The sequence below is a fragment of the Falco biarmicus genome, chromosome 7 (assembly GCF_023638135.1).
Source record: "Falco biarmicus isolate bFalBia1 chromosome 7, bFalBia1.pri, whole genome shotgun sequence".
NCBI lineage: Eukaryota > Metazoa > Chordata > Aves > Falconiformes > Falconidae > Falco > Falco biarmicus.
In genome coordinates, this window is record NC_079294.1 from 23632285 (window position 1) to 23657424 (window position 25140).

Here is a 25140-nt window from a genome sequence, read left to right on the forward strand (position 1 = left end):
ATTTTTGTCTTTGTAAATTACAGAGAATTAAAGATGGAGTCTGTGCTGCTACCTGAGTTTCTTTTCTTGATCCAGTGGCTGTAACATGAAATACTCCAGGAAACCCAAACTATTGTGACAGGTGCTGTAAAGCAAGTTAGATATGTAGGGTGCACATCCACTGTCTGAGGGAAACATACAAAGCAAAGAAGAAAGCATTTATTTTCAAAAGTAAATTTTATACTGATCACTGTGAAATGAGCTGTCATCTTTTTGTAATATATCTATATCAGTGGGGACTCTGAATGCCTATACAGAATAGAAATGAACAATCTAATGACTAAGTAATTAACAGTAATAGTCAAGACAACAACTGTTCCCTGTGAAATGTATGCTGATACTCAGTTAATTTCACAAGTGATCACATTGCTAGCCACTGCTGCAGGTTTTGGCAGCTGGCTGAGAGACAAAGGTGAACTTCCCAAATATTAACTAGTCTTTTTATGGTAAAATGTGTTATTTTCATACAACAGTAAATGAGCTCTGGGGGCTCAAGGAGAATGGGGAAGATGTGTGGCCGGACAGTTACACCTCTGCTCTTCGCGCTAATGTGTTACAGCAGCTACTGTGAAATTTCTGTTTTTACAGAGACGCTCAGGCTGGATGGTCATTGCAGTTCACTCTTCCTTCCAAATCTGTTTTTCAGAGCAGATTCTTGACAAATCCATCATACAGGGACCTCTGCTAGAGAGTTATCAAAAGAGTAAGCTCACAGCTCTTGCAATATACTGCAAGGTAGGTAGTTGACCTAGAGACACTTGTTAAGTGGTACAAAATGTCAGGTTTTGTCTGCTTCTACAGTTAAATATGTGTTGCCATTAGGAAATATTTCCTAAAATGCAGAACAAGGTTTCCTTTTTTAAAAAACTATGATCTTATTTCCTGTTTTACAACCTTTTTCATCATGCTGAACCATTATTCGCTTTCTTTTCATTCTTTAAAGCATTTTAATTTTTAAAATTTACATATTCTTAGTCCCCTTGACTCAGTTTTTCCTAATGAAGCAAATCTACAGAAGTAATTTCTGGTTTTCTCCGACTTATTTCTGATTCTTACACATTTTTGTTACTGAAAAATCTAGAACTGTTCTTCCAATTGTACATGCACTGAAATTGTGTTGAGGAAGTGATTGCTATTGACTGACGCACATGGCACTTTGCATACTCATCTAAAAAAAAATTGGCTTAAAAAAAAATAATTCTGCTGCAAACTCTGATTAATTTGCGATATATGACTGTCTGTCTTCTTGATCCCTCAAGGTACTACAGCTTTCTGTGTTCATTTTTTTCCCCAGTATGTATCACCTAATTCTAGTGCTGCTGGTGAGGCTCAGGATACTGTTGTGCTCAGTGTTCTGCAACACCACCACCACAGCAGACAGTGATGCAGAAGTAAGATTTTTGGCTCTCGGAAATGGCTGAAGGAATTATGCACCCGTTAAGTTTAATTCCACACTGGACAAAGTGATTGAAATGAACAGAAGTTGACAAATAGGTAAATGCAGTGCAAAGGGAAGAGTTAACACATAGTTCTTGTAAAGGGAAGGCTGAGCTTACAGATTGAATTCTCTGAAGGAGTTAACAAATATGATGAGGATGTTGAGCCAATCAGTAATAATGTGGATTTCAAAAAACTTTGACTAGTGTCTTCCAACTAACCCATAGAATTAGAAGAAGCTGTCATGAGATAAATGGAAGATCTGGTTCAGCAACAAAGTAAAAGAATAAATGGTGCGTTTAACAACTGAGATACACAGAAATCTGTGTGGCTTTTTCAGCATTTTCAGAAGTGATCTGAAAAAGGGAATTACAAAGTGGCAAACTCTGACAATGATACAAAGATATTCCATAAAACTTATTTTGAATGTTTTCAGGGGGCTGTTACTAAGTTTAGCAGCTGGATAATAACAGAAGGTTTAGCTTTTGGTAAATGAAAATTAATGTAGCTATGCAAAAACTAACATTTGCAATAGACTAGACCATGTCAGTTGGAAGAGACCTAAAATGATATCTAGTCCAGCTGCCTGACCAGTTCAGGGCTGACCAAAAGTTAGAGCATGCCAAGGGCACCGTCCAAATGCCTCGAACACTGACAGGCTTGGGGCATCAACCACCTCTCTGGGAAGCCTGTTCCAGTGTTTGACTGCTCTTGGTAAAGAAATGCTTCCTCATGTCCAGTTTAAACCTCTCCTGGCACAGCTTTCAGCCATTCCCATGTGTCCTACTATCACTGGATACCAGGGAGAAGAGTTCAGCACCTCCTTCTCCACCTCCCCTCCTCAGGAAGGTGCAGAGAGCAGTGAGGTTGCCCCTCAGCCTCTTCTTCTCCAAACTAAACAAAGCCCACAGTCCTTCGCCGCTCCTCACAGGACGTTCCTTCCAGCCTTTTCACCAGCTTTGTTGCCCCCTGGACACGTTCAAGGACCTTCACATCCTTAAACTGAGGGGCCCAGAACCGCACACAGTACCCCAGGTGAGGCCGCACCACCGCTAAATACAGCAGGGTAATCACCTCCTGTGGCCGGCTGGTTGTACTGTGGTTGATGCACCCCAGGGTTTGCCCTCTTGGCTCCAGGGCACACTGCAGCTTGTACTGAGCCTGTTGTCGAACAGCACCCCCAGGTATATTCGTATCAAAGATTTTCTTAGTATTTTTATGGATAGTTCTGTGAAAATTTGTCTCTGCTCATAACAAGTCAAAAACAATGATAGGAATTCTTAGGAAAAGGATAGAAGACCTATTTAGTTCATGATGTCTTCGGCTCTACACAGGGTTGTCCATTTCAAAATGATAAATGGAGAAGAGTGGTGAAAATTATCGAAGGTATGAAACAACTTCCATAGAGTAAAAGGTTAAATAGCAACTTTTTCAACTTGGAAAGATAGGATCAAGAGAGATTATATTAGAAGACTCTAAAATTGGGAACGGCATGGAGGGAATAATTAAGGAATGACTGTCAGCTACATCTTACAGCAAGAATTAGGGGATACCTGACTTAAGTTGCCAGGGAGTTAACAAGCGAAGAGAAGCAGGTTTACAACAATGCAGAACTGAATTGAGAGTTAAAAATCTGAAGCTCACTGTTGTGTCTTAAATATCAAAACCATGAATGAGTTTAAAAAAAAAAAAATACTATGCAGATTTGTAGAAAAAACATCCACTGAGATTTTTTTAAAACAGTGATATAAATACCCTCTTTGTCATACCAGGTCCCAAAGTGCTGTTTCCTGGAAGTCAGGAGGCTTTGTCAGGGAAACAACTATTTTCTAATGGTGTTGCCTCTTATGTGCCTTTGCAAAACATCTGCTACAGGCTACTGGTGCAGACAGACCACATCTGTCTGGTTTTGTTTAATATTCCTAGGTATAGGCCTAAAATTTTAAGCAGTGAAGCAATCGCATTTGAAATTATGATTGTATATGTAGCCTGCTTGAATTACAGTACAGATTTTTACTTCACACTTTGTTTACCATATATTATTACAGCATAATTCTTGCTTATTCTGTTGCTGTAGAAAACAACATTGCTTAGACAGGTAAAATTTTTACTGTTACTTTCACACAATTTCAAAAGTAGGAATAGTTATGCTTTGAATATCCCAGTGGTGTAATCTTTACTTGTACTTGATTGTACATTAAAAATGGCTGCTCACGGCTTGGGCGGGTGCACCCTGCGCTGGGTAAAAAGCTGCTGGACGGCCGGGCCCAAGGAGTGGTGGTGGATGGAGTTACACCCAGCTGGCGCCCGGTCACAAGTGGTGTTCCCCAGGGCTCAGTGCTGGGGCCAGCTCTGTTTAGTATCTTTATCGACGATCTGGACGAGGGGATCCAGTGCACCCTCAGCCAGTTTGCAGGCGACACCGAGCTGGGGGGAGTGTTGAGCTGCTGGAGGGCAGGCAGGCTCTGCAGGGGCATCCGGGCAGGCTGGACCCGTGGGCCGAGGCCGGTTGTACCAGGTTCAACAAGGCTCAGTGCCGGGTCCCGCACGTGGGTCACAGCAGCCCCACACAGCGCTACGGGCTGGGGGCAGAGCGGCTGGAAAGTGCCTGGGGGAAAAGGGCCTGGGGGTGCTGGCTGACGGCCGGCTGAACGTGGGCCAGCAGTGTGCCCAGGTGGCCGAGAACCCAACAGCATCCTGGCTTGTGTCCAAAGCAGTGTGGCCAGCAGGGCAAGGGGAGTGATTGTCCCCCTGTACTGGGCACTGGTGGGGCTGCACCTCGAACACTGTGTTGAGTTTTGGGCCCCTCACGGCAAGAGGGACATTGAGGTGCTGGAGCGTGTCCAGAGAAGGGCAACGGAGCTGGTGAAGGGTCTGGAGCACAAGTCTTGTGAGGAGCGGCTGAGGGAACTGGGGTTTTTCACTCTGGAGAAAAGGGGGCTCAGGCAGGACCTTATCACTCTCTGCAGCTCCCTGACAGGAGGCTGTAGGCAGATGGGGGCAGGTCTCTTCTCCCAAATAACAAGTGACAGGACAAGAGGAAACAGCTTCAAGTTGCAGTAGGAGAGGTTTAGATTGGATATTAGGGAAAAATTCTTCACCAAAAGGGTTGTCAAGCACTGGAACAGGCTGCCCAGGGAAGTGGTTTAATCACCATCCTGGGACATATTTTAAGAGATTTGTAGATGTGGCGCTTAGAGGCATGGTTCAGTAGTGGACTTTGCAATCCTGGGTTAACGGTTGGAAGCAATGATCTTAGCCTGGGAGGTTTAGCCTGAAGGAGACACAAGAGGGATCTTTATTGCTGTCTATAACTACCTGACAAGAGGCTGTAGGCAGGTGGGGGTCAGGCTCTTCTCCCAGGTAACTAGTGACAGGACAAGAGGAAATGGCTGCAGTTTGAGCCAGGGGAGGTTTAGATTGGATATTAGGAAAAATTTCTTCACTGAAAGAATGATCAAGCATTGGAACAGGCTGCCCAGGGAGGTGGTGGAATCACTATCCCTGGAGGCGTTTAAAGAACATGTAGATGCGGTGCTTAGGGACGGTGGTGTAGGGATGGACTTGGCAGTCCTGGGTTAATGGTTGGACTTGATGATCTCCAAGGTCTTTTCCAATCTAAATAATTCTATGATTCAAAATTGCACAAGCTGTCCAGACTTACATTCAAACAATGCATTATTCACAACAATAACAAGTAAAATATTTTATTTGGTCTTTTATCCTCTGTTCTGTATTGATATGTTTTTCTGCTTGCTAGTAATGATGAATTATAGTCCTAGGGCATTCTGTATCTCTGTGTCTTGGGTGTAGAAGGCTCTCGCTTCATGCTTTGACAAAGTTCCTGAGCTCTGTACTAGGAATGTGATGGAGATATGTCAGTCTGTGGCTTCATTGGTTCCAAATAATCCCTTATTTTCCAGACCCTGGATCTACGTAAGTACTTTTGAAGAGCTTTTAAACACGTAGGATTATTACTGTTTATTTTATGGGAAGTGTCTGCTTGTTCTTAAATTGTGCTATCACATGTTACTTCAAATTTTAAATATCCTGGCATGAGCTGCCAATTAGTTTTCTTGAGCAGAGAACTCCTTTCAGCAGTACCCATTGACTTCCAGGGAGGTACGGCAGCTGGCTTTCCCTGAACTATAGATGGAGAAAAATTAAGAAATACTCCAGACTATTCTGGGGAAAAAAATAATTTGGAATAGCTTATGCTAATTTTCATTGCCTTCAACTCAATTTCACTACCCAGTAGGTTCTCTTAGAAGGGCTGTCATATATATGTAGAATTGGGCTAAAATTTCCCCGATCCTAACTTGGACTAATAGTTTTCATTTCAGAGTTTTTGTCTTTTTTAAAGAAACTTTTTATTTGGTGTAATATTTTTTTTTATTATTATTTTCCTGCTGCTGGGATTTCTATAGATGTAATGACGTTAATGACAAACGTTGGTACACAGGAGACCAATCTGTATGTTAGTAGATGTAGACCCATCTTATCTGGAACATTTGCTTGTGCATAATCATTATTCTGACGTATTCAGACCATGACAGAAGTACATAAGCAAGGGAGAGAAAGTGGAGAAAATTCCAGAAGTTTATTTTGCGCAGTGTTGAAAATCGGGGATTTCACAAGAATGTGTAAAAATACATCCAGCCAAAGAAGTATCAGTTTTTTTGGAGCTGTCACCAGTCCATGGTTTGTTCAGTTGTCTTACTAGTTTTCCTACCATTTTTTGCCTACTAGTGAAAAGTCCGGTATCTGTAAGACCGTAATATGTCAGAGCTTGTGATACAGTTTCTCTGAAGACTTGCCTAGCTAGCTGCTGGGATAGATTTTGTTATAACATTGGTTTTGCCACAGTTTGTGTTTTGAACGTCAATGTTGGGGTCGTTCATGCCTGAGACAGTGGAGATCTGGTTGGCTTTGCCGAGGTTCTTAATGATACTGATGTTGTATCTGGCAGTTTCCACAAAGCTGTTTTCTAGTAACCAACCATCTGATTCACCCTCCAGATCTCCTAGCAGAAGGACGTTCTTCATGGCTGTTTGTAGGTACCGGACACCAATAAGTACAGAGAGCTGGAAACAGTTAATGGTTAAACAGAGAGTTTAAATTACAGCCTTGATCCTACTACTAAGTCAGCTTTCTGACGTGTGTTTACAGGCCTAATAATTAATATTGAGTAAAGCAGACAGATTCTTTATCTCAGCAATATATCCAACCGCTCTCCCAATTAATCAAATTTTAAAGAAAGAAAAATACCAGGGAGAGATTGATTGATTATCTCTCTGTTCTTCAGGTAGCATTCCCACTTGCATGTTACTAGCACATAAATACCTAGAGTTACTCGGGAACAGTGCAGCCTCAGAGACTACAACTAACTGGTGTAGAATGAATGACCAATTAATGGAGCCATCAGTCACTGGGGAAGAAAAAGTTTAAATTATAGTGTGTTAACTTCCATGGATTTTTTTTTTTTCCCACTGACCTTGATTAAATTGGTATTTTCTCCAAGGAGTTCAATCATTCATATGTAAGTCATATGTCTCCTACATGGCACTGCATTAAAATTAAGAAGGATGGCCTATAGTAGAGGCTTAAGTTTAGGAAAAAGTTCCACATTCATAGTTCTGTTGGATTCAAGATCAGTGTGTCCAGCTTGTCAATATTTAAGGGAGCACAGAGAGCTGGCTCACCGCGTTTTCAGGTCCTGCCAAAGTCCTGTTGTTTCTGGCACCACCCCTGCATCTAGCACTGCTTGAGGACTGTTGTGAACTATTTTAATTATAGTGGTGTTATTTATGCAGTAGAGCAATAATCAGAAAAGGGAAACTTATTAAAAAGGGAAGAAAACCATATTTTAGCCTGTGCCACTGGGGAGTCCTTTACCTGTGATGACAACATTCAGACAGCTTTCTTTACAGGTGCCAGCAGAAAGACCGCTGGCCCGGAATATGCCATGTTTGCAAGTACTGTTTGTATGGTGAAGCTATGTAATGTAAAAGGAGGCTTTGAGATATTCATACTTATGCTCAGTTTTTACTATAAATAAAATTAATGTATTTAGCCACAGGCCTGCCAACATTTTGTACTTTTTTTTGTCAAAATGGACTTAAAACAATCCTCAGACCTTATCACCTCATTTCCTTGCAGTTGTGTCACTGCATATATCATCCTGTATCTGACCCCATAAATGCTTCAGGGAAGGCAATATGCCATAGTCTATTGAAAAAGCTGTGTAAATGTACAGAAATATATACATAATTTCTGTTAGTTTTAATCTTCAATGAGATTTGCTTTTGCTTAGGGGACTTGAGAAAGTTGCCTTCCTAAAGGAAGTCCTGTAACATTCTGGAAGTGCTTGTGGAATTTATATTAGATATTGAGGCGCTTCTCATAGATTACAGTGTAATTGGTTCCCATCCTAGAGAGCAGGAAGACTCTGATTAATCCGATACCGGCCATTTTTATTAGACTTACCTCAAACAACCAAATAAGCAACGCTGCAATACCAATGGATCTCATAATAGCTGTGTAGTAATCCAGCAGGGCCTCTCTGCACCCCTTCACCCAGATGTTGAGCTCCTCTGTCAGAAAATCATAGTTGTAGTGAGCACTGTTGTTAGTCAGCTGGTACTGGATACAGGGCCGTGGGGAGCTTGGGTTGCAGCAGCTGAAGGGTACTCCATCCACCAAGAACTTGCCATCAACATTGCTCTTTAGGCGGCTGCAACAGCACAGAAAGTTTGGGCGTTACAAATCTGCTATCAGCAGCAGGTAGTGTCTGTGATATTTATAAAAGGATATAATGCAAGTCTGCTGCAATGTAGGGCTCTGCAATGTAACAAAAGGAAAATGGGAATATATTTTCAACTGGAAAAGTTGCTTATTGCAGGAAAACTAAATTTTTCATTTGCTCTATTTGCGTAGTATCGGCACAGTATCTCACATGGTTCTCAGTACTGTGTGTGCAAGGTGTGGAATCACAGATTCCACAAGGTGTGTTCGCAGAGATGATGCCTTTTTTGGTATCTCTGTGCTGAAAATACTAAAGACAATTTCTGAACTTATTTATCGTGGTGGAACTCTAATGGAAGTTACAGCCTTAGAAATCCTTCTGGATTGATTTTTAACACAAGCATTCCTTAAGAGAGAACCTAATTCGAGGATCACTTTGCATGCCCCAGGAACCACTGGAAATTGTCTGCTGGCGTTCCATCATTGTACCTCTGTGCAGTGGCTGGTTTGGCGCGTGTTTTGAGACTACTTCACAATGGAGTTTCTACTTCTTGTAACTATACTATTTCTGACTTTTGAAACTATATTTATTGTTAAAAATTATTCCTTTCTCTCCCTTATACGACTAGGATAAGAACAAGTGGGAAAAGAAGAAAGATATAGGAGAGAGAAAAAAAAAATCACAGGATGTAAAGAGAACAGTCTCAGACTAATGGAGTTTCTGGAACAGTTAAATGAATCCTTGATGTCAGTTTTCCTTGTATTGCCTGCTCTTTAGCTACTGTATCCTTGTGAGGACCTCTGTTTCCAGCCAGGCTCTTCGGAGAAATAGATTTTCCAGAAACTGGAGAGTATATAAGATGTTAAGAGATGCTCTCGCACTTTGGGGAAGTTGCCTCTAACCATGTATCTATTTTCATGCGCATTGCAAAGGCTTATTTCCTGAGACAGCCCCACAGGTGAGAACTGTGGCCTGTTTTAATGAAGCCCATGCCCTTCAGCCTTCGTTAGGGAGCCAGAATACATGAAAGACAATTTTCTCTTAGATATCCAGCTTTTGCCATTTGCTAATAATAGAATTTTTAATATTTTCCAAAACCCCACAGAGGGAGGAGAGGAAGGCCAGCACATTGTGAAAGGGGAGCTTTTACCCAGGCCAGCAAAATGCCTTGTATATTTTAGTGACAAGACCCAAATACAGTACAGCATCTAAAATGGTTAAAATACAACCTCAAGCTAAGTCTTTAGCTTTCCTTTTGATGCCAAGCACCAATTTAGTTGTGTGAGGTTTTTTTTCTACTTCCTGCCACATGTTATAACAAAGAATGTTCTTTCTGCTGCCAACAACAGCAGTTTCCAGACTTGGGTAATGTGCCCCTGCCATCCTGTTTCCTCTACTACTGACAAATTAAAGAATGATGCATCTTGGTACTGTTAGAAGGGAAGACCTCAGTAACAGAGCTGACAGAGTGAGACATTCATTATTTGTTATTGCAATTCAAAGTTGTTAGGTATTGTAAAGCTAAATTTGCTTTTGAGACTATAAAAAGATGATTTTTACTGAACCAAAGCAATGATAGAATCAGGATGGTTTGGGGTGGCAGGGACCTTAAAGATCATCTAGTTCCACCCTCCCTGCCATGGGCAGGGACACCTGCCACCAGACCAGGTTGCTCACAGCCCCGTCCAGCCTGGCCTTGAACACTGCCGGGGATGGGGCATCCACAGCTGCTCTGGGCAGCCTGTGCCAGTGCCTCACCACCCTCACGGTAAAGGATTTCTTCCTAATAGCTGATCTACATCTGCCCTCTTCCAGTTTGAAGCCATTCCCCTGTATCCTGTCACTATGGGTGCCTGTAAAAAGTCCCTCTCCAGCTTTCCTGCAGGCCCCCTTTAGGTACTGGCAGGCTGCTGTAAGGTCTTCCTGGAACCTTCTCTTCTCCAGGCTGACCAACCCCCACTCTCTCAGCCTGTCCTCATAGGAGAGGGGCTCCAGCCCTCTGACCATCTTTGCAGCCCTCCTCTGGGCTCGCTCCAACAGGTCTGTGTCCTCCTCATGTTGGGGGCCCCAGAGCTGAATGCAGTACTCCATATGGGGTCTCATGAGAGTGGAGTAGAGTGGGAGGATCACCTCCCTCAACCTGCTGGTTAGGGACTTTACTGCTGGTACAACCTGGATGGGATTGTGTCCACTGTAACCTGTCTCATCCTCCTGCCGTTCCCGTTGATTGTCTCCATTTCTTGTCATGTAGTGGTGTTGGCAATGGAGACACAGAAGAGAGGGGAGAGAAGAGGATTATGAGGGAAGGTGCAAAGTTCAGTTTTGCAAAAGTTACATGCGAGTTGACAGAATGTCAGTTCTCGCCTGCTTTGCCTCTCAATCTACCAAGTATTAATTGACATACCGTACAAGATGAAACCCAGAAAAATATTTGGTTTCTTCTCCATTCTTTCTGAACATTACCAGCTGGACTTTGCTTCCAACAATTTAATATCAAATGTTTCACTACCAGATTTTTGGAAATCATAGTGTAATTGGGTTATACATCACCAACTTGGATAATTCCATCTGAATTGCTAGTATCCAATTTATTTACAGTAAAAGAAATTCTGCAGTGTAGTAACTGCTCTCACATGCATTTCACTGGCAACTTCTGCCTACGTGAGGCAAAAATTAACTGACAGTGTATTTTCAAAACAGTGGCAGAGCACAGGTGACCCTGCAGAAGGAAAGAGTTTAGCTAAGACCCTGGGTAAAACATTGTTTCTGCATGTCTCACAGAAATAAGACGCAGTATATTTTACTTTTGTCCTCACAATAAGATGCTACTCCTAAGTTCCTGTGGACCACCTTGGTTGTCCTGTCAGTTTTTGGTGTAGAACCAGGATTTAAAACATGTCTTGGGTCACTGCTTTGTAGCACTGTTGCTTTCCAGCTTTTCCCTTGACAACACTTTTCTAAAGCTTGTTTTATTTCCACAGCCAACTGCCTTATGCATGTTGACGCCCTCTTGTCCATATTCTCGTAGGTCCCATCCTCTGGCATGTTTGTCGCTCTGTATATACACTTTGCTACGATGGCAGTTTCAAGTTGCAAATTCTGTGAAAACAAGATCTTCAGCTTCCCTTCCTCTGGCTTTGTTGTTGCTGATTTTTGAGCTCAACAAAACAGAACACTTGAAAAATGCCAGTCAAGCTTTTTGTGTTTGTCTTTCCCAAGAATATATAACTACTATACTCTGTCAGTGAAGACTTTTTTTTCAGCTTTAGAAGAATTGTCACATATTGGATTGTCTTAATTTAAAATATTTTTGTTACCTTTTCTACTGTCTGCAAGAATTACCAGACTCTTCTGTTTAAGCATATAATTTTCTAATAGTTACATCATGTAAAGAACCACCAAAAAACCCCCAAAACCAACACACCCACACCCACCCACCCAAATTTCAAGGATTTCTCTCCTCCTTTTTGATTCAGTGTATGTGGTGTTGGCAGTTTCTCACATGTGAACATACAGATTTGAATCTGGGTTTGCAAAATCTTAAAATCTTGAAGGAGAAAGATCTTTCAGTGTTTAGAATTGACTGTGTATTGATAGTACAACCCTTTTTCTCCTTCCGTTATCAGCTCACTTTAATTGAAATCTTTAGGTAGCTAATTCACCACATTAAAAAAGGAAAGATACATCTTTGCTTTGCTTAGTGACCCTAAAAAGCTAGCAAAAAGCAACTTGTGATTATGCATGTAGTTAGCGTATTTTGTGAGTAATGTGGTCATCCTATGTTTTTTTTTTTAAGAAACAAAGGTCCAGTAAAAGCTAGTACGTACTTTGCCTTCTTGAATGAGTTTTTTCTCCTCTAATTGTTACAACTAGTAAATACTTACTCCAGAACTTCCTTGGAAGCCATATTCAGGTAACGAGGAGATACCCACTGAATTTCAAACCAGTCTCTAAAGCCATTGTTTCCACAGCACTGGAATGCAATTTGTAACATATCCACTCTTTTCTTCAAGAAGCATCGTCCAGGTATGTCTGTGTCCTTATAGAACTTAATAGCATCCCTCAGTCCCAGATAGAGAGACTCTTCCAGCTCGTTCCTCATGGTATAGCACATGAGAGCACCCACCAGGATGCAGAAGGTGAAACAGAAGGTACATACAATGTATGGGAGCATAACTAGTTTCCATCGAGAGAACTTGTTGGCATCCGAGCAGTCATAGCAGATTTTGCCACCCAGAAAGTTGATGATACATGCTATGACCCCTACAGAGATCAGCATGTTGGGGAGAGAGTTAACATCCCCTTTTGCCATCACTTCATTGCGCTTCTTGATCTCTATTTTCAGGAAGAGGCCAAGACTGAAGAGAATGATCCCGCTCACTACAGATACCCAGTTGAGGATCCATAAGATCTGAGCCAATTTGTCCCTCTTAGTTTTGGTGAATTTTACTTTGAGGACAGCCATAGTCAGATCAGCATTAGGAAAAGAAGTGTAGGTCAAGGAAAACTTGTAAGCTCTTTAGGAGCATGTATCCAAGGCATGCAGCAGAAATCTGATGAAAAGAGAGAGATAGATTATAGTCTGTTTGACAAGGTATTTGTAGAGACTACAGAAAACGTCCCATAAAGCCTCATGTACTGTGAGTCCTGCCGAGGGAGTGCCCTGGTGAAATTTATTGCTTAAATTTCATACAATGTGAATCACTTAAAAAATAAATTCTAAGAACTGACTAGAACAATTAAAAACAAGTGAACAGTAGAACCAGTGAACCTGGATTCTTAGGATTTTTGTCAAGGGCAATTTTCTGTGCAGGTTTTCTGATGTCTAGAAGTGACTTGATCTGCTGTCTTTCCCTCCAGAAGACTCATGGTGCCCTTCTACTTGTTGCGTGTATTTTCTTGGTGATTCTAGGAATTAATCATTCTTAGATTACTATGTCATGGTCAGATTTGCAGTCAAGAGTTGATCAAGCAGGACAAACAAGCAGATAGATACAGCATAATCACATGAGCTTTTTTTCCAGATGGAAAAAACCCCAGAAAATAGTACCAGAAGCACAGTATCCCATGGTTATTTTGAGCCATTTCATGGATAATGTGCAGTAAAACATGATTTTTTTTTTTACCAAAAGGCAGTTTTATGCCTACAGTTACACTACGAAGATAAAATCCCTCTGGCAAAAACTGCAGGGGGAACTGACCGTGGTTATCCACAGACACAAAATGCTCAACAAATAGTTAAACTATCAATGAGACTGCTGTTTTTCTAGAAAATAGTATGAAACTTTTATTAACTTTTAAGTGTTATGGCTATATTTTATGACTGAATATATTACTGGTAACAAACTGTCCTCCACTGCATGTTTCCCACTTGATCTGGCATAAAAGCATAACCATTTTTATGTGAAGTAACATACCACCCTACAAAAAAAAGCAGAGTATCTTCATACCTGAAGAAAAAATCAGCAGTTTAAGATGCTCTGGTTTTTTGTGTGATTGTCCTTCCTTTCTTTATGAGAGTTCTTATTAAAAAACAGGCTTTGGAATAGCGTGATGTATTAAATGAGGCCTATTTAATCCTTAGGGAATCGCCATTACTGTCTTAACCTCTGCTCCTGCAGCTGAAGTTGCTTATTCTTTGCCTCTGTGCTGCGAACTGTGACAGTCACACCTTATTCCAACCCTCCTACCACCTGCAGACTGGTTTCCTTTCTGGGTCTGCCGTATTCCAGTCGGAATCCTAAACTTCATTCCTGGCTGCATGTTCTGCAACAACCTTGACTTCTTCACCGCCCGCTGAACTGCTTCCGTTCTCCTGTCTGAAGAAGACTCTGCAGCCCAAGTGACACCCCAGTATTTTTTGGAAGGGGGGAACCATTTGAAAAATGACAGTAAACTACTTGTGTTTAGTAATCTGTATCTTGTATGTTTTATTAGCTTGATTTTGAAACACCTACTCTTACGTTATTAACAATTTACTTCCCCATGTAATCTACAGACTCTTATTTTTCTTTCCGAAGATCACAATGATGGGCATAAAAAGTATTTGAAGACTTCTCCTCCCTGGCCCTGAGTTTCAAATCTGGTATTTCAGAGTTTCACAGCTGAAGGAGGCCTGCTGTGCTGTCGTCTTTTCTCCAGGTATTAGTGGATCTAAGAAAAGATACCATCTTTCCCAGCACTTTTAAACTTGCTTCTTTGCAGCACTACTAATAACTTCTCCTTTGCACCTCTCCAGTTATATCATGATCACAAGCAGAAAACAGCTAATAACATCCAAGATCTAAAACTTCTTAGAGCTGGAGACAATGTGTTTTCAGTGTATGTGGTGTGGATGTAGCACTGCGCTGCAGTACCTCCGGCTGAAGCGATGAACTTTTACCCTTCAGTGTTTCCGATGCTTTGTGATCGCCTTTCCTCAACATGTGCAAGCTATATAGACTTCTTTCTTTCCTCCCCAGAAAACTTGCTCTCAGCAGGGTCTCATACTAATTCAGCAATTTTCAAGAGGGTGATTTTATGCTATACAACTATGTATTTATATGATTATAGTCATCTAATTCCGCTACTACAATGGCATTTATAAACAGTAAAACGTAACCCTGTACATTTGGGGAAACAGAGAAGCATAAGCCTCATCATTTTCTTACAATGTTTTTTAAGCTAGTGGACTCCACTGCTTTACTTTATTGGAATAAAGCTGGTATCAGCTAAAACAGCATGAAAACCACCTGCAGGCAAGCTGTACAAAAGTAGGGCTACGCATACCCGCTAAAGGATCCACAGCTGCAATGAAGCTTAACATGGGGTAAGCAGATTGTTGTAGAGTGCAGCTTAAAAAGGTAATGGTATCCCAGTGTCTTCATCTGTGTATGTCAGAAGGAATCAGTTTTGTTTGTACAGGCGAGGGGTAGGTTGTTCCATTCATATTAAAACATATTAATGCCTGTGAGATCTTAATCATTCACGTTGTGTGTATTTTCTCTGCATTTACAGAGGAAACTAATTGCCCTCAAAACTGTTCACCTCTGTATATCTTTTGTACAATACACAGAACAGTGTGCAAAATGCACAGTATTTTTCTTTACCGGTCTTATTTCCAAAGGTGTTGAGGCCATCAGCTCTCGGGAGTTTAAAAACAGGGTCCTGATTTTAATGATTAAGGCTGATTATCAGTTATGGTTGAATATTAATTGTGATCATAATGTGACAATCATATAGAATATCATGATGGAATACTGATTACTGGTAGACACCTCTGTACAAACAAGTCCAGAGAACAGGTATCTATAAAATGGCACCACTTCTTCACACCATTCTTCTGCGGTACCCTTCAGACCTCATTTAAAAGGATCACGCTCTGCCAGCAGAGAATTAAGCCTCCATACGAATTCAGCTGACAGCCTGTCTGCTAAAGCCTGGAGCCAGTATCTTTGATTGCTTCACCAGTTAAGCAGTTCATGACTTGAACTTAAAATAGCTGTAAGATGGCTGCTTTTGCCCCCAGTACTCAGGTCTCAGAGCTCACAACAGAGAGAATCTGTTGTGAAATTTCCTAGCTGCTGATACGCAGTTCAAAGCCAATGGCCAGCGTATATGAATGCATCACTCGCTGTTCATTTCTATGAAATACATGTACATATTTGTTAGGCACACATATAGTTGAAGTGTCACTGAGAACACCCTACTTGCCAAACACCTTTTGCTTTAACATTTGAACAAAAGTTGTAAAGTTTTACCTTTTCCTAAAATTCATCTACTCAAGAGGCACTGTTGATGTAAATTTGAGACTTTCTATCGTGTTATAGCAATGAAGAAATTTGTAGCTGAATTCCATAAGCAGGAATACGTTCAATCTCGTGTAGCTATTCTGAGATAGCTCCCTTCCCCATTTTCAGATGCCTAAAGTTAAAAGAGAAATTTCTGTACGAGAGCAACCTTTCTAGTAAGTCCTTGCCTCCTGTAATTATCACAAGGTATTCCCAGCTTCCTTGGTGCAATTTTATTATTGTTGTAAGACCAGATTTCATGCACATTCACCTAACAGAGGTACCCACACTACAGTGCTCCAGCAGTATAAGATCGGCTATTTCATATGAGCCCAACTGTCAGAGGAGAGAGGGGGCAATGACTGGTTGTTGTAGTGCCGTGAACCCTCCTTTACTGACCCTGGCTGTCACTGATATACCTGGGGTTGCACAAAGGATCTTCGGGGGACGCTATGCTTCTCATTAAATTTGAGTGCATCAAGTCTGGGACAGAAGAACAGCTTACCTACTCTGTTGCTGTGTTCCCAGCTTCTGTGTGGGTATTTCTCTTCAGATTATTTTTTCCTATGCTAACAGTTTACTGAATTTATTTTAGATGAGAAGAGTCTCTTCCCATCGTAATAAATTTTGTAAATACACCATAACATTATTCTTTCCCTAACTGTTCAACAAAGTATTGAATATATTTTAGCATAAGATGTATTGCGACACGCACACTGCCATATAGTAGCATTTTTTGAGCTCCATGAAGGAAGTTCTTCCAGCTGAAAGAACTGAAGTGCAGTTACGAGCTAAAAGTGTCATTGTCTTGCTCTGCAGTATGTATCTGTTCTTCAAGTTGTATTTGACAGTGGGCTATTGTAAAACCTCAAGTGCTCCTAGTAGTTCAGTGGAATAAACATGTCTATCAAAGCTCTTAGAAACACACTCCACATGAGCCACTCCAGAGTTATGAAGCATATATAAGCAGACATTTTTTCCCCAGCTATGGGACAGCAAGCTAGATTTTTATTCTATAGAGGGAGAAATATTTCTTTCAACAGAAGAAGCCAAATACATGTGGAAATCTCTCCCATATTATTGATACTGTTTTCAAATTTTCTTTGTCTAACTCACTTCAAACACTGCTTCTATCAGCATGCAGTAGCTTTTTGCTTCCAGCATGCCACCTACCTGTTCTTTCGCTATCAAATTCCCCATAGTACATACAACAAAACAGCACAGCTATTTATTTGTTTATAACATTTACTTATTAGGTGCAAATTGTCCAAAGAAATCTGGCTTGCAATTTTGTCATATCTTACCTTACCAATTTCACGAAAATCTGCCATTTTAGCTAAACACATGTTCCTATCTGTGACTTGCTGTAAAAGAAACCACTAACCTGCTTCACAGGACTGAACAGGATCTCGAAACGGATAACTTGATGAGTACAGGGGAGAAAATACCTGGATCAGGCATCCTGAGAAAGACTGAAGTACCCTTTTCCTGATGTCTCTGTAGTTCTTCTGTCTTTACACTGACTCACCAGTGGAGATGCAGAAAAAGACTTCAACTCTCCTGCCCATGTTAATCTCTCTTTCATCTCTAATCGTAGCTAAGAGATTTATTTCAAGGTTCTTATGCCACCAGGTTAAATCCTGCAAAACAGGCCAATTAACTGAGTGTGAACTGAGATCTCACCAACAAAATGGATTTTCAGTAATTTCTTTTACCTTTTTATCCCAAAGAGGTTTGGGCTAGTAAACAACAGAGACTGTTCAGACTGTTCTTCAGTACCTGCTAATGTCTTTATTAGTTCTTAATTTGTTCTTAACAATAAATACAGGTCCAAGAGAGAGAAGAATGAAACTAATGAAACTTTGTGCTTCTGTGGGAAGGGCGAATCTTAGACAATCATAATTTACATTCACTGTTATGTGCCTTACTGATCATTCCATATTTTCCTGCTTTGGATGGAATTGTCTGTTCTCCGTATATTGAATGTATCCAAGAAAGGAATTCAAGTAACCAGGAGCAATTGGATCATCCTGTATGACTCACAGTAGATTCTGGTTTGGGAAGCTTTCCAGGTTCAAGAACAATCTAGTAGAAACCCTCTGTCCTACACTCTTAAAAGCTTTATCCCAAGTCAGAAGCAAAAGCGTCTTGTCCTCCGACATTTCTGAGCCCAGCATGTAGCAGTTTGCAGGACGGACATGGCTGGGTTGAACTGGCAACAGTAGTGGCAACAAGCTCAGACTGTAGCAATGCCTGATGAAGCTAGTGGTGATGCTAGTACCAGAACTGAATCACTAAGCAGGACCAGGTTTGATCCACAGGGTCCACACCACATCAGCACAGCAGAGGGGGTTCAGTGAGCGCACATGACTGCAAAGGACCCTGCATCAGGGATTGTAATGCATATGGATATTCTCAGAAGCATAAACAGTCCTCTCCCAGCTAATGATGAGCAATAAACTGATACCATGATATTACTGGGGTTAAACCGCAGCAGTTTCTAACGCTGTATTCTGTGAATATGCCTGCTCACCCTGTTTATAGTCTCATGCTTTCTTAAAGATAAGACACTCCTCTGCATACAGCAGTATTATCACACTTATCAGGGAAAGGTGAAAGGTTAGTTACCAGTGCAACTCAGTCTTTCAAAGTCTTGAGTAAAGCAAAGACTGGAGTATCTAACTACAATATTGTAAGAAGAAAATACAATTAAGACTTGTTCACTTGGCAAAAGTCATTTCATACATCACTGCGTGGAAGAGGGAAACTCCTAATTGCCAGTGTCACTCTGTGCCTCCACAGGGAGAAACAACCCCAAGGACATGTCCCAACAGGATGAAGTCACACAGTGAAATTCTCTCCCTTTCCAGTTTTTCTGATACAGTCAAACTCATAACTAATGTTTATGCTGAAGGCTCCATCTAACAATCCATCATCTAGTACCATATGACAAACTTGTACAGAGCCACTTCCTTGACATGTGGGGTTCCCTGGAAGCCATATGTGCCTTTTTGCTGGCAACTTCAGTTCAGAAAAATGTAATTTACCTTTGCCTTTGTAGTGGGTTTGCATGGCAAGATTCTGGTAGGGGAAGGGGGGCGCTACAGAGGTGGCTTCTGCGAGAAGATGCCAGAAGCTTCCCAATGGAACCAATGCCAGCCGGCTCCAAAATGGACCCACCAGTGGCCAAAGTCCAGTTGGTAGTGCCTCTGTGATAGCACATTAAGAAGGGAAAAAAAAAAAAAAATCTGCACCAGTGAGAGAGAGAGGAGAAAGCAGCAACTCTGCAGACACCAAGGTCAGTGCAGAAGGAGGGGCAGGAGGTGCTCCAGGCACCAGAGCAGACATTCCCCTGCAGCCAGTGGTGAAGACCACGGTAAGGCAGGCTGTCCCCCTCAGCCCGTGGAGGTTAACGGTGGAGCAGATCTCCACCTGCAGCCTGTAGAGGACACCATATCGGAGCAGGTGGATGCCCGAAGGAGGCTGTGACCCATGAGAAGCCTGCACTGAAGCAGGTTTGCCAGCTGGACTTGTGGACCTATGGAGAGAAGAACCCACGCTGAAACAGGCAGGACTTGTGACCCCCGTGGGGGTCCCATGCTGGAGCAGTCCATTCCTGAAGGGCTGTACCCCATGGAAGGGACCTACACCGGAGCAGTGTGTGAAGAACTGTAGTGCACGGGAAGGACTCATGCTGGAAAAGTTAATGAAGAACTGTCTCCCATGGGAGGGACCCCACACTGGAGCAGGGGAAGAGTGTGAGGAGGAAGGAGCAGCAGAAACAACATGTGGTGAACTGACTGTAACCCCCATTCCCTGTTCCCCTGCACCGCTCAGGGGGAGGAGATAGAGCAACTGGGAATTAAGTTAAACTCAGGAAGAAGGGAGGGGTGGAGGGAAGGTGTTTTTTTCTGATTTGAATGGTAATAAAACTAATTTTCCCCAGGTCGAGTCTGTTTTGCCCATGGTGGTAATTATTGAGTGATCTCCCTGTCCTTATCTTGACCCATGTGCCTTTTGTTATATTTTCTCTCCCCTGTCCAGCTGAGGAGGGGAGTGATAGAGCGGTTTTGGTGGGCACCTGATGCTCAACCAGGGTCAAAATATCACAAGCTTTTTAAAGAAAATATCTGAAATAGGGCTTCCAGCTTTCTGTCTTGCTTATGTGCTGATGTACAGCGCATCCAGGAAACTTCAGATCAAGAGCATATGTGATACATCTGGGAGCTGCTCAACCTACTGCATGTGGACCACGGAAATGCTTGCATATGATCAAATATACTCCAACTGCATTCAATTAGTCCTATGTATATTGATCATTCATGGTTTGGACTTGCTGTACTCGTGCAGACCACAAGGAATATGTTAAATCTGTTCAAATGTGTACATCTGTGTATAGATCAACTCTATGGAGCATATTCAACAGGTATAATATATTCCTTTGAGACAGCACAAGTACACAAATGGACACATTTGCCTGGGGTTTTTGAGCTGTTGCTTTGGCTGGGATGTGATACATTAGAAATCCTGGGTAAATGTCTGAAGTCCTTTTCTATGCCCAGAAAAAGTTCCCATCTGAACCCCTTCACATCTATAGAACTTCAGACGTATGTTATCCCTGAATATTAGATGCTATTGCCTCAGATACCTACTAGAAGAAAAATGCACCTTCCCTGTTGCGTTGTGATATAAACCTAGTGCTCACATGCATGAAGGAAAGCAAGCAGAAGATGGCAGTGCTGCTGTATGTAGGTTTTTTCTACAATGCAAAGTTAGGGGTTTTTTTTTTTCATTTGTGTTAGGTCAGTCACAGCTAGTGGAAGCTCAGGAATATGCATTTGATGAAATAACTTAAATCCAATCTTAATACAACTAGAGTCAATGCCACCTGTATTTTTTTTCCATCTCATATCGGGAAATGATTTCAGCTGTAAAGTTAATATAAAAAGTTGAATTATTCAGAAATTAGTTTTGTTTTATGGCAATCTATAACTAACCATGATGTACTTCCTTACAGACCTGCTGGGAAGCCTGGACACCAAGACCATAATGATAGAGTAGCATTTTGTAACTCAGCAGGAGTGGTTGTACATGTGCATCTGCTATCTGTCATCCAGTGCTGTAGAAAGAAAAGACTTGCCTGCTAACAGTGGAGATTGCTGTGCGGTGGCTTTGGACCTGAAAGAGGTAAATTTAATAAATGTTTGGCCAGTTACTTACCTGTTTAGTACCATTCATATGTAAGTCCACAAGTAAGGACAGATGTGTTAGGAATTAGCCTAATTACATGGCTAGTTGGGATGATGAATGCTGCAAAATCTAAATTTACATCTAGTTTCCAAAAATTAATGGTTTATTTTCTTTTATATTGGGATGGCTTTCCATTTCATCTTGTATTTAATTCAAATGATAACTAACAATAAGAGGTTTTGGAGTAATGAGCTAAAAACTGGAGGCACCCAGCAAGTCTGACACAAGCAGGTACTATACACCCTTTCTTTCACATGTCAGTGCTTCTCGCAGGAGCGTCTGTGTTCAGGAACAGATTCTCACTGATATGTGTTAATGGGGAGAGGGTATGAAAGAAGGAATTCAGACCATCTGCTTTTTTTTGGCTTTTGTAAAGTTGTGAACCACACAGTAGATACTGAGGGGCATTATTAGGCAAATAGAAGCAACTGGGTCTTTGCAGAATATTCATCTCTCCATTACATTTTTGAACTTTTCGGAAGAAAGTATAGTGGTATCTAGATGATTATGGTTGTTTTGGTTAGATGAAGATACCTAAGTTAAATCGCAACATTTGAAATTCTTATGGAATTGCAGAGTTGGCAGGGGGAATGCTAAAACTCAAAGGTAAGAGGTAATGGGACAGACAGTAATTAAAAAAGACCCAGTTTGTATATTTTCACACCACAAAGCTTATTGCAAACTAAGCCAATGGTATGTTTTCACAACTACAGCTATACACTGTAGTACAGTTGTACCAGAAGACCCAATGTACTATGTTCCAAGCAAAATACAAACACTGTAACTGTATCTCATTTAATTGCCCAAAAAACATCACAGATTAAACAAATCAGAAGAAGAAGTATTACAATTTTCATTTTTCAGATGTTTAAAGGTTACAACAATATGGATGCTGGAGCCAGTCTCAGGCAAAAAGGAAATTATAGCAGACTTGCATGAACTGCACTGCACGTGTATGCTAGTCTTCAGGGCTCTTGCATATTCCGGGAAACACCTTACAGGTGCCTATCTGATTGCAGTGCATAGGAGCTGTACTGTTCATAGGAGCTGTACTGTCCATAACCTCTGAGTCATCTGCTCCTGACTCATGGTGAGTCATTACAAATGGAAAACCAAGGCACAGAAATAGTGTATTCACCTTAAAATCAGACCAGCAGTCAGCAGCAAAGCTGGAAAGTAAACCTGTATTTTAAATTGGTTGGTAATCTGAAGCTTCCATCTTGGCTATAACTTTTTGTGAAGATTAGAATCCATTTTTATTACCTTATTCATAATTAGACCATGCAGCAATCTTGCTTTTACCTTTGTACCTTATTCACTATGGATTGTATCATCACAGGCCGGTAATCAGAAAGCTTTTTGCAGAATGGAATTATACACATATTAGGAGGGTTCCCAACAAAATTCTCCTTACATAATGAGGTAAAATTTCTTTTTTCTATTTCATATCTCATAGTATAAATACTTTGGTGTACTATACTGCCAACTGACCTTTCTTCCCCTAGCAAAGCAGTCAGACATACACTCTCACATTTCTCCTCAGTGAGACCTCCTACACGAATCAGGAAGTCTCCCTGCTCTTACCTTATTATAAACTGGATGTTGATGCTGTTCTTCACTCTCTAAACACCATTTGAACTGAACAATATTACTTGGGACATCTTGTAGGGAATCTGAGATTCTTTTAGAAAGAGACGAGACAGTTACCTAAAAAATAATAATAAAAAAATGGACTCACAAAGTTTTTTAAGCTGTCAGATAGACAAAAAACAGCACCTAGACACATTACTCTTAGAGCTCTTCTGAAAAACACACAAGATCCCTCTGTCCCTCCAGCGGCTACTTCAGGCTTATTGACACTCTGTGTCTAGAAATCGTGATCTATGAAAAAAGACTGAAGGAACTCAGTTTTCTTAGTGTAGAGAAGACTGATGGTAAGAGGTGAAAATAACATTCAAGTAATTTTAAGGTAATTGCACAGAGGAAGGGAATAAATTCCTTTGGTAACAGGAGGAGAAACAATGCGTGAAATCTTTCTTTTAGTGAGAATAGTGAAACAGCCCATGAAAAAGCTTGATTTCCATCCACAGAGTACTTTTAGAAGAGGCTGACAAATACTGGCCAGGAATGCTGTAGGGACAGTTGGTCACTCCCTGGAAAAAGGGCTGAACTAGATGTCTCGAGATTTTTCATTTGCTATGAACTAGATAGCTGTTTAAACATCTACAAAACTTTGTAAGCACTATCCCATCTTTGGTCAATACTTCTTTTGCTCATTGACTTTTGCCTGAAACATGAGCTTATAAAACATATTTACCTTTCTACTCCTCAGTGACAGCATTGTTTCCACCTCCATTTGTGTATTAAGTTTTACTTATAATTTTAAACAAATTCTATTACTTGGTGGATGTTAATTTACTGATCAACCAAACCTATGAATTTTCCGTCTCTTGGGAATGAATACTTATAAAGTCTGTGCATCTTGCTATCTATCCTCTCTCCTCCTTCCCCCCCCCTTTTTTTTTTCCTTTTCTCTCTTCTCTTTTCTGACAATCATTTGATTTCTGACTCTCCAAAAAGCTTTCTGGAGCTTTGTCTCCTACTTCTGTGGTCAGCTAAGCAGAAACATTATTCAGAACTTCTGGCTCATACAGAAATAAATAAATAATCTCAACACCCTGACATCTAGGCAAAGAAGTTCCAATGAAAATATTTGAAATCAAGGAGTCTGTACTTTGCAGGATGAATCATGTACTCCCATACATATTTGAAGAAAATAACAGCAGAATTCAGAAGGTCTTACACATTTTTAATCATGTCACCCTTCTCCATCAGCATATATATGCATCTTTTTGTATAGGTGTGGTTTTTAATTTTTAAAGATTCCTTGAAGAAACATTAAATCATTCCATTTAGAAAAAAAAAAAAGAAAAACCCAAACAAAAAACCTCTGATGAAAATTCTCACATTTCCCTTACCCCATAAGGAAGAAGGTTTCCAGGAAAGCCAACTTACTTTTCCATCATTACTCATTTATGATGCTTATGAAAGCAGAACTTGACACACTAGAAAGTTGTGTTCCATCTACAGACAATCCTGGAAGTTCTGATCTTGTCCCTCAAACAAGAAAGATAGATATTGGGAGTTTATATCTAGGTATGTTCTCATTCTCTCTTCTTTTTTAAGTAAAAAATCATAAAAGCTAGAGTTGTGTCCAGAAATAGTTTACTGTCACTTTGGTCTTTACAGAATTGTTTCTACATTTTTAAAATTCAGAGCAGTCCTATTTATTGCTTCATCAGGTGATTTAATGCTTATTATTAAACTGAAGCTATATTAGATATGGAAGAACATATTTATAAGACTGGGAATTATTTTTCATACAAACTTGTATTGCCATGCATATGCCGTGCATATATCAGCACAACTAAATTTTTCTCTCTTGTTTTTGTTCACAGCTTTCTAGAGCAACTACTTGGTTATAATAAAGTTTGGTCAGGAATTTGGAATTTGGGGTAATTTCTGCATTAAGTTTGGATGCGTAGTGTTGATTGGGCTTCTCCTCCAACTTCAGAGTTGTCCTACAGTACTCTTCCTTTGTATCCTTGCAGTCTACAGCCACGTTAGACATTTAGGATTGAACTAAGACAAGACAGTCTGCTTTACTGATTTATTTTGCACCACCTGAGATACTTCACAACAAACACAGAGGTGTCCATTTGTAGCGGTTTACAGCTGTTGCTAAGTAACTTTATTTTCCCTCTAATTTGGAAGTAACAGACTAAAGTTTCTGCTGATACAATCATTTTGACTTCAGAAAAGTTAAACTAGAAGACAGTTGTTTCCAGGACTTGTTCTTCTCCATCCCAAGGTGAAATCCACCTCTTGGCAAGATCTGAA

At 40.8% G+C, this 25140-nt stretch overlaps 1 protein-coding gene and 1 long non-coding RNA gene across 3 annotated transcripts; one reads left to right on the top strand and one right to left on the bottom strand.

Moving 5' to 3' along the window:
- Positions 1 to 3180: 3180 nt before the first annotated feature.
- LOC130152555 (photoreceptor outer segment membrane glycoprotein 2) lies at positions 3181 to 17736 on the bottom strand. Of its 2 annotated transcripts, none has more exons than XM_056346311.1 (4): positions 17439 to 17736; positions 12106 to 12774; positions 7963 to 8209; positions 3181 to 6560 (listed from the first exon to the last, which is right to left on the bottom strand). In XM_056346311.1, exons 2-4 carry the CDS (start codon positions 12684 to 12686, stop codon positions 6294 to 6296), a joined length of 1095 nt encoding a protein of 364 aa, XP_056202286.1. In that variant the 5' UTR covers positions 12687 to 12774; positions 17439 to 17736; the 3' UTR covers positions 3181 to 6293. The 2 variants fall into 2 exon arrangements, with proteins under 2 accessions (XP_056202286.1, XP_056202285.1); XM_056346310.1 differs by having other exon boundaries at positions 17375 to 17735.
- Positions 12781 to 23737, top strand: LOC130152558 (uncharacterized). Its single transcript, XR_008823004.1, has 3 exons — positions 12781 to 14362; positions 21008 to 21177; positions 22105 to 23737. It is a non-coding gene; the product is annotated as an uncharacterized LOC130152558 (long non-coding RNA).
- Positions 23738 to 25140: the final 1403 nt, after the last annotated feature.